Genomic DNA, 13,489 nt, shown 5'->3' with positions numbered 1-13,489 from the left:
TGGTCTGGCTCAGGTCAGTGAGTTCTCCTTCGTCCTGGGCAGCCGAGCACGTCGGGCTGGCATCATCTCCAGAGAGGTCAGTGACGACTGAATATAAGATTTTTAACTGTAGCTTTCCATGGAGGATTTTGACACAGAGGTGAAAGTACATTTTGGGTATAAGTAAATGTTAAAGTCCAAGATAAAGTCTGGTCCTAGCTTGAGATACAATCAGATGACTTCAAATTCTAAGTGATACAGGGGGACTCTTTTTACTTACAGTGACATTTCTGCGATGAGATAAAAGTGGGAATTAGATTTTGGACAAAAGCTGCAGAAAATGAAAAATTAAGAGCTTTGATTGAGATGACAAGTAGAGAACCCTCCAATTCTTGTTCATCTCTTAAAGTTTCCAGTCTGCAGGTACTTTCGTTTATGTGTTCAGGTTTTGAAATAACAACAAATTTGTCCCCTTACTCGAAAAAACTGTTTACAAAACAGTGTTGCTTTGACTTTTTCAATTTTTTTTTAAGCTGTGAGCGACACCAACTTCTTTTATTCATCAGAGAAGAAACAGACATCTTAGAGTATCTCTATAATGTAGATTTTAATCTAGATACCACTTCCAATTTAGATAAATTGACCTTTTGAACCTTATACATATACAGTATCACAGAGATCACCATGGAATATATTCTAAAGCAGTGATTCTCAACTGGTCTAGCCTTAGGACCCACCACTACCTCCTTCAACCACTCAAATTTCTTTAATGAAAAATGGTACAGTTTAAACCTGAGACGTCACGAAACATTACACACAGTACGGCATACTGTGTATAATGTTCACAAAACACAACAGTAAAATAGTCAACCAAAAGGACCAGCAGGTGGCAAGGAAGAGGAAAATATTCCCTCCACAGAAATAAACTAAAAAAGTGCAGCAAAAGTCCAACTACCGTCGGGCTCATCAAGTTTGAAGAAAGTAAATGTAACTGTAGCTGGGATTACCCAATCAGGGGATACATTGAGAGTGAATAAACTATACTACGACTGCACACACCTCATAGGAAACCCATGTCCTTCAAGTAGGCTTGTCAATGCATGCATGCATAGACCTAAGGCTAATAGACCTATGAATAATTTCATCTAGTAGTGACATTTTCTCTGACTCTTTTGTTGCTGTATCTCTCTGGACCCAGGTGTACCTGCTGGTTCTGAGTGTCACCACCCTCAGTTTGCTGCTGGCACCAGTGCTGTGGAGAGTCACCACACACAGATTGGTCCCCCGGGCCGAACGGAAATTGCTCACATGACCAGAGGAGACAGCTTCAGGGCCAAAAGGTTCCCAGGTTAACTCTCTAAACAAAGCCAACAGCAGCATTACAAGAAGCTAATTGGATTCAGAAAGGCTCTCATGTTAAAGGACACAATAATATATCATTGTCTTTGTTTTTCTACATGTCAGAGCACGGAGCGGCCCTGCCCTTCAACAGCGTTAATACACACTGACACTGTATTAGGTCTTAGTTGATCACGCATACTGAACCCTTTCACCCTTGTGGCAAAAATCAAACCGTCTTACAGGCTTGATAAAGTCATTTATAGAAAGCACACCTGCTCACCTGGTCAGTGGAGAAGCACAAGTCTTAATATCTTTCCATTCTGATGCTTTAAATGAACTTTCTCATGCATCATGAAGAAAAAACATGCTTTCCTGTAACTTATTCTGTTTTCTGTTAAGAGTCAACGTTATTTGTGTCTGCACCTTCAAGTTTTTCTCTTCGCTGTAACATTGACAGGGACCAAACTGAAAGTTCAACTTTATAATTTGCTTACAGAATTCTTTTAACCCTCGGAGACCCACGGGTCCCGTATATACGGGCCCAAATTCCATGTTGTCTTTAGCGCGTCATAACTCTTCGATTGTTTGACAAAGAGACTTGTGTGTTTTTTTCGGCATAAACTAGAGAAACAGAGCCCGAGCTTGCTCATGTGTGAATTTTCGTTCCATCAGTAAACTAAAGCGTAAAGTTGTAAATAATATGGATAGTCTCCTCTCTTTGCCTGGCGCGTTGCCCATTCTTTCTGAATGTTTATAGATCAGTGGTCATCAGCATCTTTGTTGCTGATGTAGAAAGTCACTTTTCCGAATCGGACACTTTGATTGGCTCCAGTAGGTGCCATCAGCCTGTGTTTTATTCAGTGATACAGAGGCGAAAATGCAGGAGTACCAGAGCAAAGCGAGACGACAGAGAGAGACAGGAGAGAAAACAGAGAAGAGATAAGTTTCCGAAGTTTAGTTTTTATATAAAAAGATGAAAAGAAATGGTAAAGAAGAGGTATAACACAGCTGAGGCTTTGCAGCTGATTTTTGACGGAGGAGATGTGGACGATATCCGACATTTCTGCATAACTCTGGGCATAACTCATGAGCAGTAGAAGCTTCAAATCACTTCTAGAAGAATCCTTACACACGTGTGCAATTTTCAGCATCGAGTTTTTTTGTTTTCGAGTATGTGGTTTTCAATAATATATGCAAAAATGTAAGTTCCGTTTTTTGTTTGTTTGTTATTTTATAGGCTGATATCCCCTATTATAGTGTAGTGAACTCTATTGAGTGACATACAGTTAGCTGAAGTTGTGCTGATTCTGGGGATGTCTGGGTCTCAGAGGGTTTTTAAATAATTAAAAACAGACTCATTTTCACTATATTTCACCATCTCACTAAACCAACTCTGACTTTTACCTTCAAATGTAGGTGATTGCAAATGGCAGATCTGGGTTCTTACTGAAGGGTGAACCTTATATCTGCTGTATTATAGAAGGCACTTGTCGTTTATTGTAATGATAATTCTACTGTGAATTTAGCTGTGATTACACCTAACCTAAACTCTACAATTATTCCTGTTACAAAGACTATAGAGGTCTTTATTTAGCTGTCTTTTAGTGCTCTCCATTATTGTCAGATTGTTGTATAAACAATACTATACACATTAGTATGAAGTAGAAAATGGAGATAATGAAATATTAGATCACAAAATTTTACTTACTGAAAATCCTGCACTAGTTACCATTGAATGTTAAACTGACGTGCCTGCTCTGCACTAAAAGAGACTGAGGAGTGTGATCTCACTGAGAGAGAGCATCTCAAGCTGTTCTCACCTTTGACTTATCTTTCATATTGTGCACTCTAAATGTATGTAGCTACGTACGTTTTATACTTTTTTATGTTTACTATTCTTCTTCCTGCAGTATGTAAACTCTAAGGGATGTTTTATTTACTTTCTGTAGAGGATGAGTTTACATATTTCCTTTTGGGTGGCCATGACTGAGGCTCCCGGGCACAAAGAAACGTTTCATCCAAATGTTCATGTGTTTTAAAACTGTTGAATTAGTTCATTTATTTATTAAAAATACACTGACAAAATGAAGTTGTCTTGGTTTTACACTAATAATCTTAGGATGCAATACTTTATGTGTCTAATTGCAATAAAACTAGACCGTACACTAACGATATCAAACTGTCTTTTTCCATAATAACATAATAACAACTGTCTTCATTCTTTTAAATATTTTAGATTCAGAGTAGGTCCTTTAGTCAAGACTTTAAAGATCCAACAGCATGGATTCATCTAACTGCTCTCTGTTTCGACTTTCACAAACATTCAGTACATACAATATTCCTCCCTACATATTTTCCTCCTCTCTTAACTCCACTTTAGGCACAGACATGAACTGTTCAAACAAAGAGTGACATTTCTTTGTAGATTGTTTCCTTTAAATGATTTAAAAAGGTCCAAAGAGGGTTATGTATTCAGTATTTCACATACAAAATATTGGGAAAATGCAAATTTGAATTGAATCATCTAGTGACCACTTCCCAACCCTGCTACTAAACACATCTACTGTCTGATTGATTGTATTTGGTGGCTTTTGCAGGAATCTGAATTATCTTCTCCTCTTCACACCACCTGTGTTCAAATTACTATAATTTAAAAAAAAAATTGCTATAACTACTCAGCACAATATGCTTTTTCATGGAAATGAAGTCTGGCCGACACACGTCTGTGTGTGTTTGTGAGCATGCATGTGAGCTAACCTGTACTGACTAAACCCACAAGCTCTGCAGTCAGCAGATTTATGAGAAACCTCGTAGCCACGGTCAAGATCATCCTATTAGTGGGGGTGGACGGTAACCAGGTACAAAGAGTGTACAGACTATACCTGAATCGATTTCTTGGAGGTGTACTGGTCATGCAACAGCTTTATATCAGAATTTTGTTGTAAATAGAAAATAAATCATCCCTAAACCTTGAACCAATACCAACTTTTTCTCTCTGACCCCCTCAGATTTTTAGTGTTTAAATTATTTTTATAAAGAAAAGAGAGACGACAGTTTGTTAGCATGCACCGGTTTACGCTACAACAAAAATATATAATTTCATAATTTTTTTTTAGGTCATGAATCACTTTGCATAACATGTTTAAAATAGGTTTTTTTCTCTCTAAAAAAAAAAAAGTAACCTTATGGTAAAATAAAGTTAACCAATAAACTGAAACTAGTTACCTTACAGTTTTAAAGAGAATTATGAGAGGAAACCACAATAAATGTAGAATGTCTTGTATCTCAAAGAAGTTATCTGTTATTTCTGTAGCCATCTTCTTGTTTTGAGCAGAAAGTCTTTATTTCTAAGCCCATAGAGAAAACAGGTTTAAAATAAGTAAGACCTGCACTGAAGCATAATATTTTTATGTGAACACTGTTAATTTCCCTCACAGTCTCTCTCTCTCTGCTTCAGTGCATTCCTATCATTACCAACCCACTACATGCATACCACATGTATCCCTCCTCTCCTTCTCACTTTTCCTCTTCTGTCTCTCCTTTTCATTAAGTTTTTGTTTCATACTGTGTTCCCCTCTTGTCTTCTGCAGCGTGCACGTGGGTTAGCAAAGGATAAAGCATTACAGAGTTAGCCTACATAGAGGATAAATCCCGTTGGGGAGAGGCGATGAGTCAGGTAGATCTGCCTGTCCGTCTGCATGCGTGTTAGAGGACGAGAAGGGACTCTAAGGTTTAGCGATTGATGGAAACACTGTCGCTATTTGCAGCAAGCAGGAGGTCAGATTTACATTTTTCCTTTCTACTTTTTTTGCATTACATTTCCCCGCCCCTCCTCCTCCCTCTTTGATTGTTTCACCATGGATATTGGCGGCCTGACGACAGTGGTGGCCAACTCTGCCTACATATCAGCCCGCGGGAGCTTCGATGGGACTGCCAACCCTGCATCCAACCGAGACAAGAAGTTCCACTCCCGCCTGAAGCTGCCTCACATCACAGTGTGTGAAGGCCTGCGGGAGACTTTAGACCTGGGCTTTAAGTCGGCCTGTGTGGAGCAGCCCATCGGGAAACGTCTCTTCCAGGAGTTTCTGGATTCCAAGAATGAGTATAAAGGCACCTGTCGCCTATGGAAGGACATAGAGGAATACAACATGGCTGAGGATGAAGATCAAGTCAAGAAAGCCAGCAAGATCTTGTCCAGGTACATGGAGCCTGGCGCCAAGTATTTCTGCCCCTTCCTGCCTGAAAACGGCATCACAAAGGTCAAAGAGAAACACAAAGAGGCCGGGGAGGACCTCTTCAATGACACCATGGACCATGTGATGGACTTTCTCCAGGAAGTGCCCTACACTTTCTTCCTGGAGAGTATGTACATGAAAAGGTTTCTGCAGTGGAAGTGGCTGGAGATGCAGCCCGTAGGAGAGGATTGGTTTTTGGATTTTCGTGTCCTGGGTAAGGGGGGTTTTGGGGAGGTGTCGGCCTGTCAGATGAAGGCCACAGGGAAACTGTACGCCTGCAAAAAGCTCAACAAGAAGAGGCTGAAGAAGAGAAAAGGCTATGAGGTGAGGAATCCAATCATCAGTCCAACATCAGACAGTAATTAGACGGAGTGATACAGACAGTGTTATTCACCTTTGTATGATTAGTGTCCTCAGCATTAGAACATTATGATCTCCTTATACAGTGCCAAAACACTTTTAGACACTTAATAGAGCAAAGGCCTTCACCATGGCCTAGACACTTGAAATATGGGCAATATTATTGCTTGTTCATGAGTCAGATCCACAGCCCAGGCTAAACCCTGTAACCAAGTTTCAAGAAAATCAAGCCGATTGTTTTTCGATGATCCTTCTCGTAAAAAAAAGACAAATGGCACCAAAAAACAACAACACAACAAAGGCAATAGATTTGGTTTCCTAGATTAAAACAAAACCTCTAAAATATGTTCTCTATGAAACTCTCCAGACTATTTACTGACCGTGATCTGCTGTATCAGAGAAACACTGTACGAGTAAATTTGGACTTCTAGCTGCTGTCCGTCTGTGTCCTGTAGGGGGCGATGGTGGAGAAGAGGGTCCTGGCTCGAGTCCACAGCAGATTCATTGTCTCTTTGGCCTATGCCTTCCAGTCAAAAACAGAGCTGTGTCTAGTCATGACCATCATGAACGGTGGAGACCTGAGGTTAGATATCATCGTCGCTCACGTACTGACATGCTGACTAAAAAATGTCTTATATATTATTATATATTATTATTGTATATTATATACATCTTCATCCTATAAGGAAAGCCAAAGGGATATCATTTTGACACTTTGCAACCCGATGTTAAGAATTGTACAAAATTTTTACAGGTATTATGCAATGCCTTGTAAATGTAATGTCAAACATATTGTGGTGGAAGAATTATTCAGAACATGAAATTAAGTATGGGTACTGATGCAACATTTTGTTGCATTAGAATGATTTTATAGAATATGATGCTGTGGTTTAAAGGACTTGTAAATACATCAGAAACACTCAAAATCCCCTCATCTGAAGATGCATAGATTTCACTGGACAGGAAGTGTATGAAATATCTTACAGTAACTGACTCTGAGATGTAGAGAAGAAGAAGACTCAAGAGGAATAAAATTGGAACACCCAAAGTTAAAGTGTCATGAAATCTAATGTTTACTTACAGGACTTGACTAAATGTGCTTAGTTTGTTTCAGCACTGCAAGTAGAATCAGATAAGGGATAATGGATCATCACTGCCTGTTACCTGTTGTAGTAGTATAAGACTTAACATTCACAATGTGTTTAGAGAATAGACGTCTACCGTACACTCTACTCTCTTGTACCTCCAGGTATCACATTTATAATGTTGATGAGGACAATCCAGGGTTAGATGAGTCGCGGGCCTGTTACTACGCTGCTCAGATCATCCAGGGTCTGGAGCACCTCCATCAGAAGAGGATCATCTACAGAGACCTCAAACCAGAGAACGTGCTGCTGGATAACCAAGGTCAGACACTCAATTCTATGCAAAGGACATATTTCTGTCTTTTATTTGATATTTGGGCCTAAAGTGCACACATTATTTATGTATTTATTTAATTATATTAGATTTAAGTTCAGTCAAAATGCTGTTGGGCTGTAATGTGACTAGAGGTAATTGTGGGTAATATGTACTTTCAACAGACCATACTGGTTCATCTGAGGGTGGATTATGGGGAACTTAAATAAATGTACAACTCAATAAAACAAAGTTGTTCATTTTGACATAAACGCTCATTTGCATTCTTGCATAAAGGTAGATCAAAAGATTGGTACCTCCCTCATGTCTGTTTAAATTATGTTTCCTGATTTAGCCAGGAAAAGGTTAGCATAGCTAAATGTAAAACACAGGGGAAATAGCTTGCCTGCCACTGAAGTTGACAAAACCTCACAGATTTCTAAGTTATATCTTGTTTGTTTTATCCGTACAAAAATCAAAGTGTAACATTAACAAGTTGTTGCCAGGCTAGCCGTCTTACAGTCTGAATGATAACTTACGCTTAGCTAACCGTTTCCTGCCTTCAACCTTATATTAACCGTACAGACATAAAAGTATTCTAATTTTTAAACACCTAATGCTTGTCAGAAAAGCCAAATGTAAAACTGTTCCTTAAATCAATTGAATTTCATCCAAACTCCCTTATGCACTCAAAATATAATACAGCCGTTTGTGATTTTACTTACAGCCAAGCTGACATTAAAAATATAGCCTCACAGTCGTCTGCAGGTATCTGTGACATGCACAGCTCTTGACATCCCCTGGTGTTTGTTCTCACAGGTAACGTCCGTATCTCTGACCTGGGTCTGGCTGTGGAGCTGGCTGATGATCAGGTGAAAACAAAGGGCTACGCTGGGACTCCAGGTACAGGCCAACAAAACTAAATGTACCTAGTCTTTAACACCAGGATCTGTGATCACACCCAGAAAACCCACAGCTCCTCAGTATTTATCTTCTTCACTCTGTGATTAAAGTATGACATTTACTTTGTCCCATGTCCCATTATCCAAACAGTGTTACCTGAATGACTGGACTGCAATGATGCTACACTGACAAGATATAATCCATGTTGATATCAGCAGAAATACAGTCAGTTAGGAACAGTTAGGAATATATGTGGGATATATATAATGTACTGCATGGTGTCTTGAGCAGATTTACAGACTTTAGCTGGCTGTGTTGAGAAATCTGTGGAAGGAAAGTTTGACCTTAATGGAGGACGATAACACAAAATATGTTTTGGAGGTAACAAAAAATAGTCACCCTTTAAGTGAGTGGAATGACAAAATGTACATTTTAGTAGTATACTGTATTGTGAGCTTCTCTGATGACTGGACTCTTTAAACATATACAGTATTTGTAAAGACCAACTGACTCAAGAAGTCTTAAAAGAATATATTTTAGATATTGTTCAGCAGTTTAAATTAGAAATCGATCCTTCAGTCTTATCACAAGCTCCACTCTTGAACTGAAAGGTTCCTCTTTTCTGTCTCCTGCAGGTTTCATGGCTCCAGAGCTGCTGAGAGGAGAGGGCTACGACTACTCTGTGGATTATTTCACTCTTGGGGTCACGCTGTACGAGTTTATGGCTGCCAAGGGACCCTTCAGGACCAGAGGAGAGAAGGTAAATACACTTTGTATGACTCATTTTTGGCTCCATTTTCATGCAACCTGTGTGAAAATACAGGAGCAGTGATTGGAGATTGGATGGCTCATCTTTGCCCTCTTGTGGCCTGATCTGGGGACTGCTGCGAATATGAAACTCATGTTTTGACAGTGGTGGAAGAAACACTCATGTCCTTTACTTAAGTTAATGTTCTCAGGTCTCTTTAATAACACTTAAAAGTTCTAAACTTCAGATTTTGCTAAAGAAATATTGTCAGTAGAACTTGGAAACTGGGTGGTAAGTGTTATACGTCCTCCCCGTTTCTTTTCCCCCACCTGCCTGCCTCCCTGGTCAGTGAGTCAGTAGCTGGAGAAGGCCTCCACAACCATGGGCTTCTGTGGGGTCATTTTGACGATGGCGGCGTCTCCAGACTTGACAAACTTGGGGCTGTCCTTAAGCTTCTTGCCAGAACGACGATCGATCTTCTCGATGAGCTCGTTGAACTTGCAGGCAATGTGAGCGGTGTGGCAATCCAGCACAGGGGCATAACCTGCATTCTTCTCATCTTGTTGACTCCAACGATGAGCTGCTTCACACCGAGGGTGAAGGCCAGCAGGGCATGCTCACAGGTCTGGTCATTCTTTGAAATACCAGCCTCAAACACACCAACACCTGCAGCAACGATCAGCACAGAGCAGTCAGCCTGAGATGTACCAGTGATCATGTTCTTGATCAAGTCCCTGTGTCCAGGGGCATCAATGATGGTCACGTAGTACCTGCTGGTCTCAAACTTCCACAGAGCGATGTCAATGGGGATACCACACTCACGCTCAGCCTTCAGTTTGTCCAGCACCCAGGCATACTTGTTTGTTTGTTTTTTTTTCATTAAAACTGTGGGAGGAAACCGGAGCACCCGGGGTAAACCCACACAGATAAGTGGAGAAAGGGACAAAGGGGATGATTTGTTCTGCCTCTTCTTACCACCTGTTTTGCAAGCCAGGTTCGTAAAGAATCACAATAACAATGAAACAAAGGCTAAATTGATTGCAGCCAACTGCCAGGGCTAAAACTAAACAGGTTGCAGGTGTTGCCAGGGCCATTTCAATATGTGGTGTATCTCTTAAAAACAAACTGTAATGCAAATAAAGGTTAAAAGAAGTGCAGCTCCGAAAGTCAAGCGCAAAAAGAAAATCATAAAATAAAATGCAATCTATCCTTATCTGCTGCCAGCAGGCTGTGGTGTGTCTGGCTCAAGAGTTTCGTTATGTCCCAAGGCTGGCTCATTCACAGGCATAGTGGGACGCTGATCTACAGATGAGGAGGGAGCGAGAGGAAGAGGTTCATGCCTCCCACTACCAGACTGAACACTCTGAATCCAGGAGATGTAGCTGAAAATGTCTATCTGCCGAGTCCAAGCCTCAGCAGAAGTCAAGTTTCTGCGGCGAAGGGCATCCTGACGCAGCAACGCGAGACCCAAATTTCTGACTGGTGTCAGGTCTATCTGTGGCTGGGGAGGTGATGTGTTGCGATTAAGTCCCAGACCAGACCTGACAAAGCCACTAACAGCTGTTAGGATGGACGTGAAGAATGACATGTTGGCAGACAGTCTGAGTTTGAAAAAAAAAGTACTTCCAGTTATATCCAAAGATGGTTATGAAATCTAACAAAACTGCACAAATGTGGAAGAGCATGTAAGTGTAGCACTTAAGTGTAGCGCTGCAAACCACATTTATACCTAGTATATATAAGCAGACATCAAAGAACTCCCACGTCATCGTGATGTCAGGAGAAGATGTGACGTCAGAGCGACTGGGAGCGACAGACTGCCTGTTCGAGCCATTTTTGTATTAATATATGTGTGTGCAATGGGTGTTCTTATGATGTAGTTCCCTTGTTGCCACAGTAGGGGGCGTATATACTCTGGTGGCTGTGAAAGTATATGCAGAGGAAGAGGCATTCCCCCAGCAGGTGAGCAGCCTACCAGGGGTTACACACAGTTTTTGACCGACGTCATTGTCGTTTTAACTTGGCCGTTTGTTTGATTTGCGTTCATGCTTATGGAGTGTCAAGATCAACGAAGGGTTTATTGTAAAATGACTCGATGGCATGTAAAATAAACCGCATGATGCCTGCACTGCCTTTGTGGACTCCATCACTACAACATTCCGTGCCACCCGGAAGATGACGCGTCAATTAGGTTAAAGGCCCTGGAAACTCGGCTTTAAATAGCAAAAATGCATATATGATATCAGAGTTGAGTGTGTCATAAAGTATCCACAAAAATCTCAGTGAGAATAAATGTTTAGAACTACTAGAAAATCTTGCTGAAAATCAACAAATCATTTGGCTGTTCAGACCATTTCTCAGGATTGTGTAGGCGTGGCAGATCCCTGATTGACACCTGCCGGGGTCCGCCTGTCCGCGTTGTCATGGCAACTGTCAACACAACAATGGCGCATGGGAAAGCAGTGTTTCCTCTAGGATTTTTTTCAGCTGCGGGGTAGAGGGTTTGTTGTACCACCCAGGTATGTACGCATGAGCACATCATATCAAAAACTATTGCTGTCAGGTGATTAAGAAAATGAATGTAATTAATTATAGGCTTTGTAATCAATTGATTTCAATTAATCTCATATGTCAATGATTTTTGTGAGAAGCACATCACATGTAGACTTAAACTCTTTCTAGATGGTTATTTCTTACTTCCACACTTTAATTGTACTTTCTATTAAGTTTTAATTTATGAAACTTGTGACATTAAATTGAAAACCAAATATTACAGAAGCCCATTCGACCCTCTTCTACTTTCTCATGTTTTATTTTTGAGTCTCACTCAAAAATATTATGTACATATTTAATCACCTATGTCCCAGGTGAGAGCTTGGATGGCATGATGGCATTTATTTAGAAAGTGGGACGCAAATTATTTGTAGTATTCGAAGCCACATTCTATTTTTTATTTTCCATTTGACTTGACCTGTTGCTGGCTTCATGAGAGTTAAATCAATCCCCTGGTTATCTATTATGTTCACCTGTAGAGTCACTCACATAGAGGATAGCTCATTCATGTTTAATTTTGTTACCTTAGAATATGCTCTTTCATATCTACAGAGGGATTGGGTCCTCCTACAAGGAGTCTGCTATGTTTCAACAGCAGCCCAGAAGGGACACACCAAACACTGATTCTTACCAACAAACTTGTGCCGCCCTAAACATTAAAAGGAAAACTGTAAAGGCTCCTAGAAAGGAGGAGGTTTTGAATGTACCTTTAAAGCTTTAAGTACATTTCCAAGTATAATGTTGCATGAAGTTAAGATAAGTTAACATAAGTGCTCATGTCAAGAACAAGTACTTCAGAAAATATTAAAGTCTGTACAGTGCTTCAGTAGATGTACTTTTAGGTACAGCTTTTAACTTTAAAGACTTTGAATATACAATCTTTGATCCTGCCTTATGGATTTTATTAGATATTCACACATTAAGTAATAACATTAAAAATGTTTCTAGAGTATTCATAGTGATATCCTGGGGAGGATTGGGCATGTAATCAAACCTCCATGTCCTGCAGATAAAGGATTAGTTAGAATAAGGTCTGAATTTTCCTGAATGTGTTTTAAAGTTTGACTGACAGTATGTGTTGTCTAAAGGTGGAGAACAAAGTGATAAAGAAGCGCATCCTGAATGATCCAGTGATTTATCCAGAGCAGTTCAGTGAGAGCGCTCGGTCCATCTGCGAGGGTCTGCTGTTCAAAGAGGTCGACAGGAGGCTCGGATTCAAGAACGGATCGTGTGACGAGCTCAGGGAGCATCTGTTCTTCAGGGAGATCAACTGGAGGAAACTGGATGCAGGTCTGTTTTGTACGGAGAGAAATGTCTAATCAGAGTTACCCAGTTGTAACCTGTCACTGTTTCACTACACCAATACACACACCTGTGACTTCAGTTATATTTACTTTTATTTAATTTGTGGTCAAAAATTTAGTTTTTATCCCTATCCTATCCATGTGTCTCCTCAGGGATCCTTACTCCCCCTTTCATGCCAGACTCAAAGACAGTTTACGCCAAGGACGTCGGTGACGTCGGGGCCTTCTCCACGGTTAAAGGTGTGCAGCTGGAAGACAAGGACAGGGAGTTTTTTGATGAGTTTGCCTCGGGGACCATCTCCATCCCCTGGCAGGAGGAGATGATCGAGACGGGGATCTACGGCGAGCTCACGGTCTGGGGACCTGGCGGTGCTTTACCCAACGACCTGCGACGTGAATCCATCCTGAAGCAGCCATCCAGGTCCTCCACCTGCACGCTGTCATGAGAGACTAGACCACTGAAACATAGCAGAGCTCCTGCTGTTGATGGATGATTTTGTGTGAACTCTTTGTTAATGAGTAAAAACAACTTTATTTATTGGAGTAAATTGTGCAAGATTACTGTACAGATGGAGATGACTTGAAAAAAATATTTTCTCTAATAGATGTTTTAATAGATTATGAGATGCACATTTTTCAGCACTTTTTGACCATTTATTAGCTACTAT

At 40.5% G+C, this 13,489-nt stretch overlaps 2 protein-coding genes across 2 annotated transcripts in view; both read left to right on the top strand.

Moving 5' to 3' along the window:
- Nucleotides 1-3,455, top strand: part of tmco3 (transmembrane and coiled-coil domains 3) — a 10,241-nt gene extending 6,786 nt beyond the window's left edge. Inside the window, exons 14-15 of the mRNA XM_069657840.1 lie at nucleotides 1-76; nucleotides 1,178-3,455. The exon at nucleotides 1-76 is cut by the window's left edge and continues 74 nt beyond it. Coding sequence (XP_069513941.1) covers nucleotides 1-76; nucleotides 1,178-1,291 — 190 coding nt within the window. The 3' untranslated portion in view covers nucleotides 1,292-3,455. The remainder of the gene's footprint in view (nucleotides 77-1,177) is intronic.
- A 1,722-nt stretch (nucleotides 3,456-5,177) lies between these two features.
- grk1a (G protein-coupled receptor kinase 1 a) lies at nucleotides 5,178-13,267 on the top strand. Its single transcript, XM_069678472.1, has 7 exons — nucleotides 5,178-5,879; nucleotides 6,371-6,498; nucleotides 7,165-7,322; nucleotides 8,133-8,216; nucleotides 8,852-8,976; nucleotides 12,606-12,807; nucleotides 12,975-13,267. Exons 1-7 carry the CDS (start codon nucleotides 5,178-5,180, stop codon nucleotides 13,265-13,267), a joined length of 1,692 nt encoding a protein of 563 aa, XP_069534573.1.
- Nucleotides 13,268-13,489: the final 222 nt, after the last annotated feature.

Source organism: Semicossyphus pulcher, unplaced genomic scaffold, assembly GCF_022749685.1.
Source record: "Semicossyphus pulcher isolate SPU_LCO1_2020_fin unplaced genomic scaffold, fSemPul1.0.p SCAF_1, whole genome shotgun sequence".
Taxonomy (NCBI): Eukaryota; Metazoa; Chordata; class Actinopteri; order Labriformes; family Labridae; genus Semicossyphus; species Semicossyphus pulcher.
This window is presented reverse-complemented; position numbering and strand designations above follow the sequence as displayed.

What these genes read in the sequence shown, in the direction of transcription:
- grk1a (XM_069678472.1), top strand. Translation starts at nt 5,178, where the DNA reads ATGGATATTGGCGGCCTGACGACAGTGGTGGCCAACTCTGCCTACATA. An exon ending in GGGCTACGCTGGGACTCCAG is followed by an intron (nt 8,217 to 8,851) that starts GTACAGGCCAAC and finishes TGTCTCCTGCAG; the next exon opens with GTTTCATGGCTCCAGAGCTG. An exon ending in CTGGAGGAAACTGGATGCAG is followed by an intron (nt 12,808 to 12,974) that starts GTCTGTTTTGTA and finishes GTGTCTCCTCAG; the next exon opens with GGATCCTTACTCCCCCTTTC.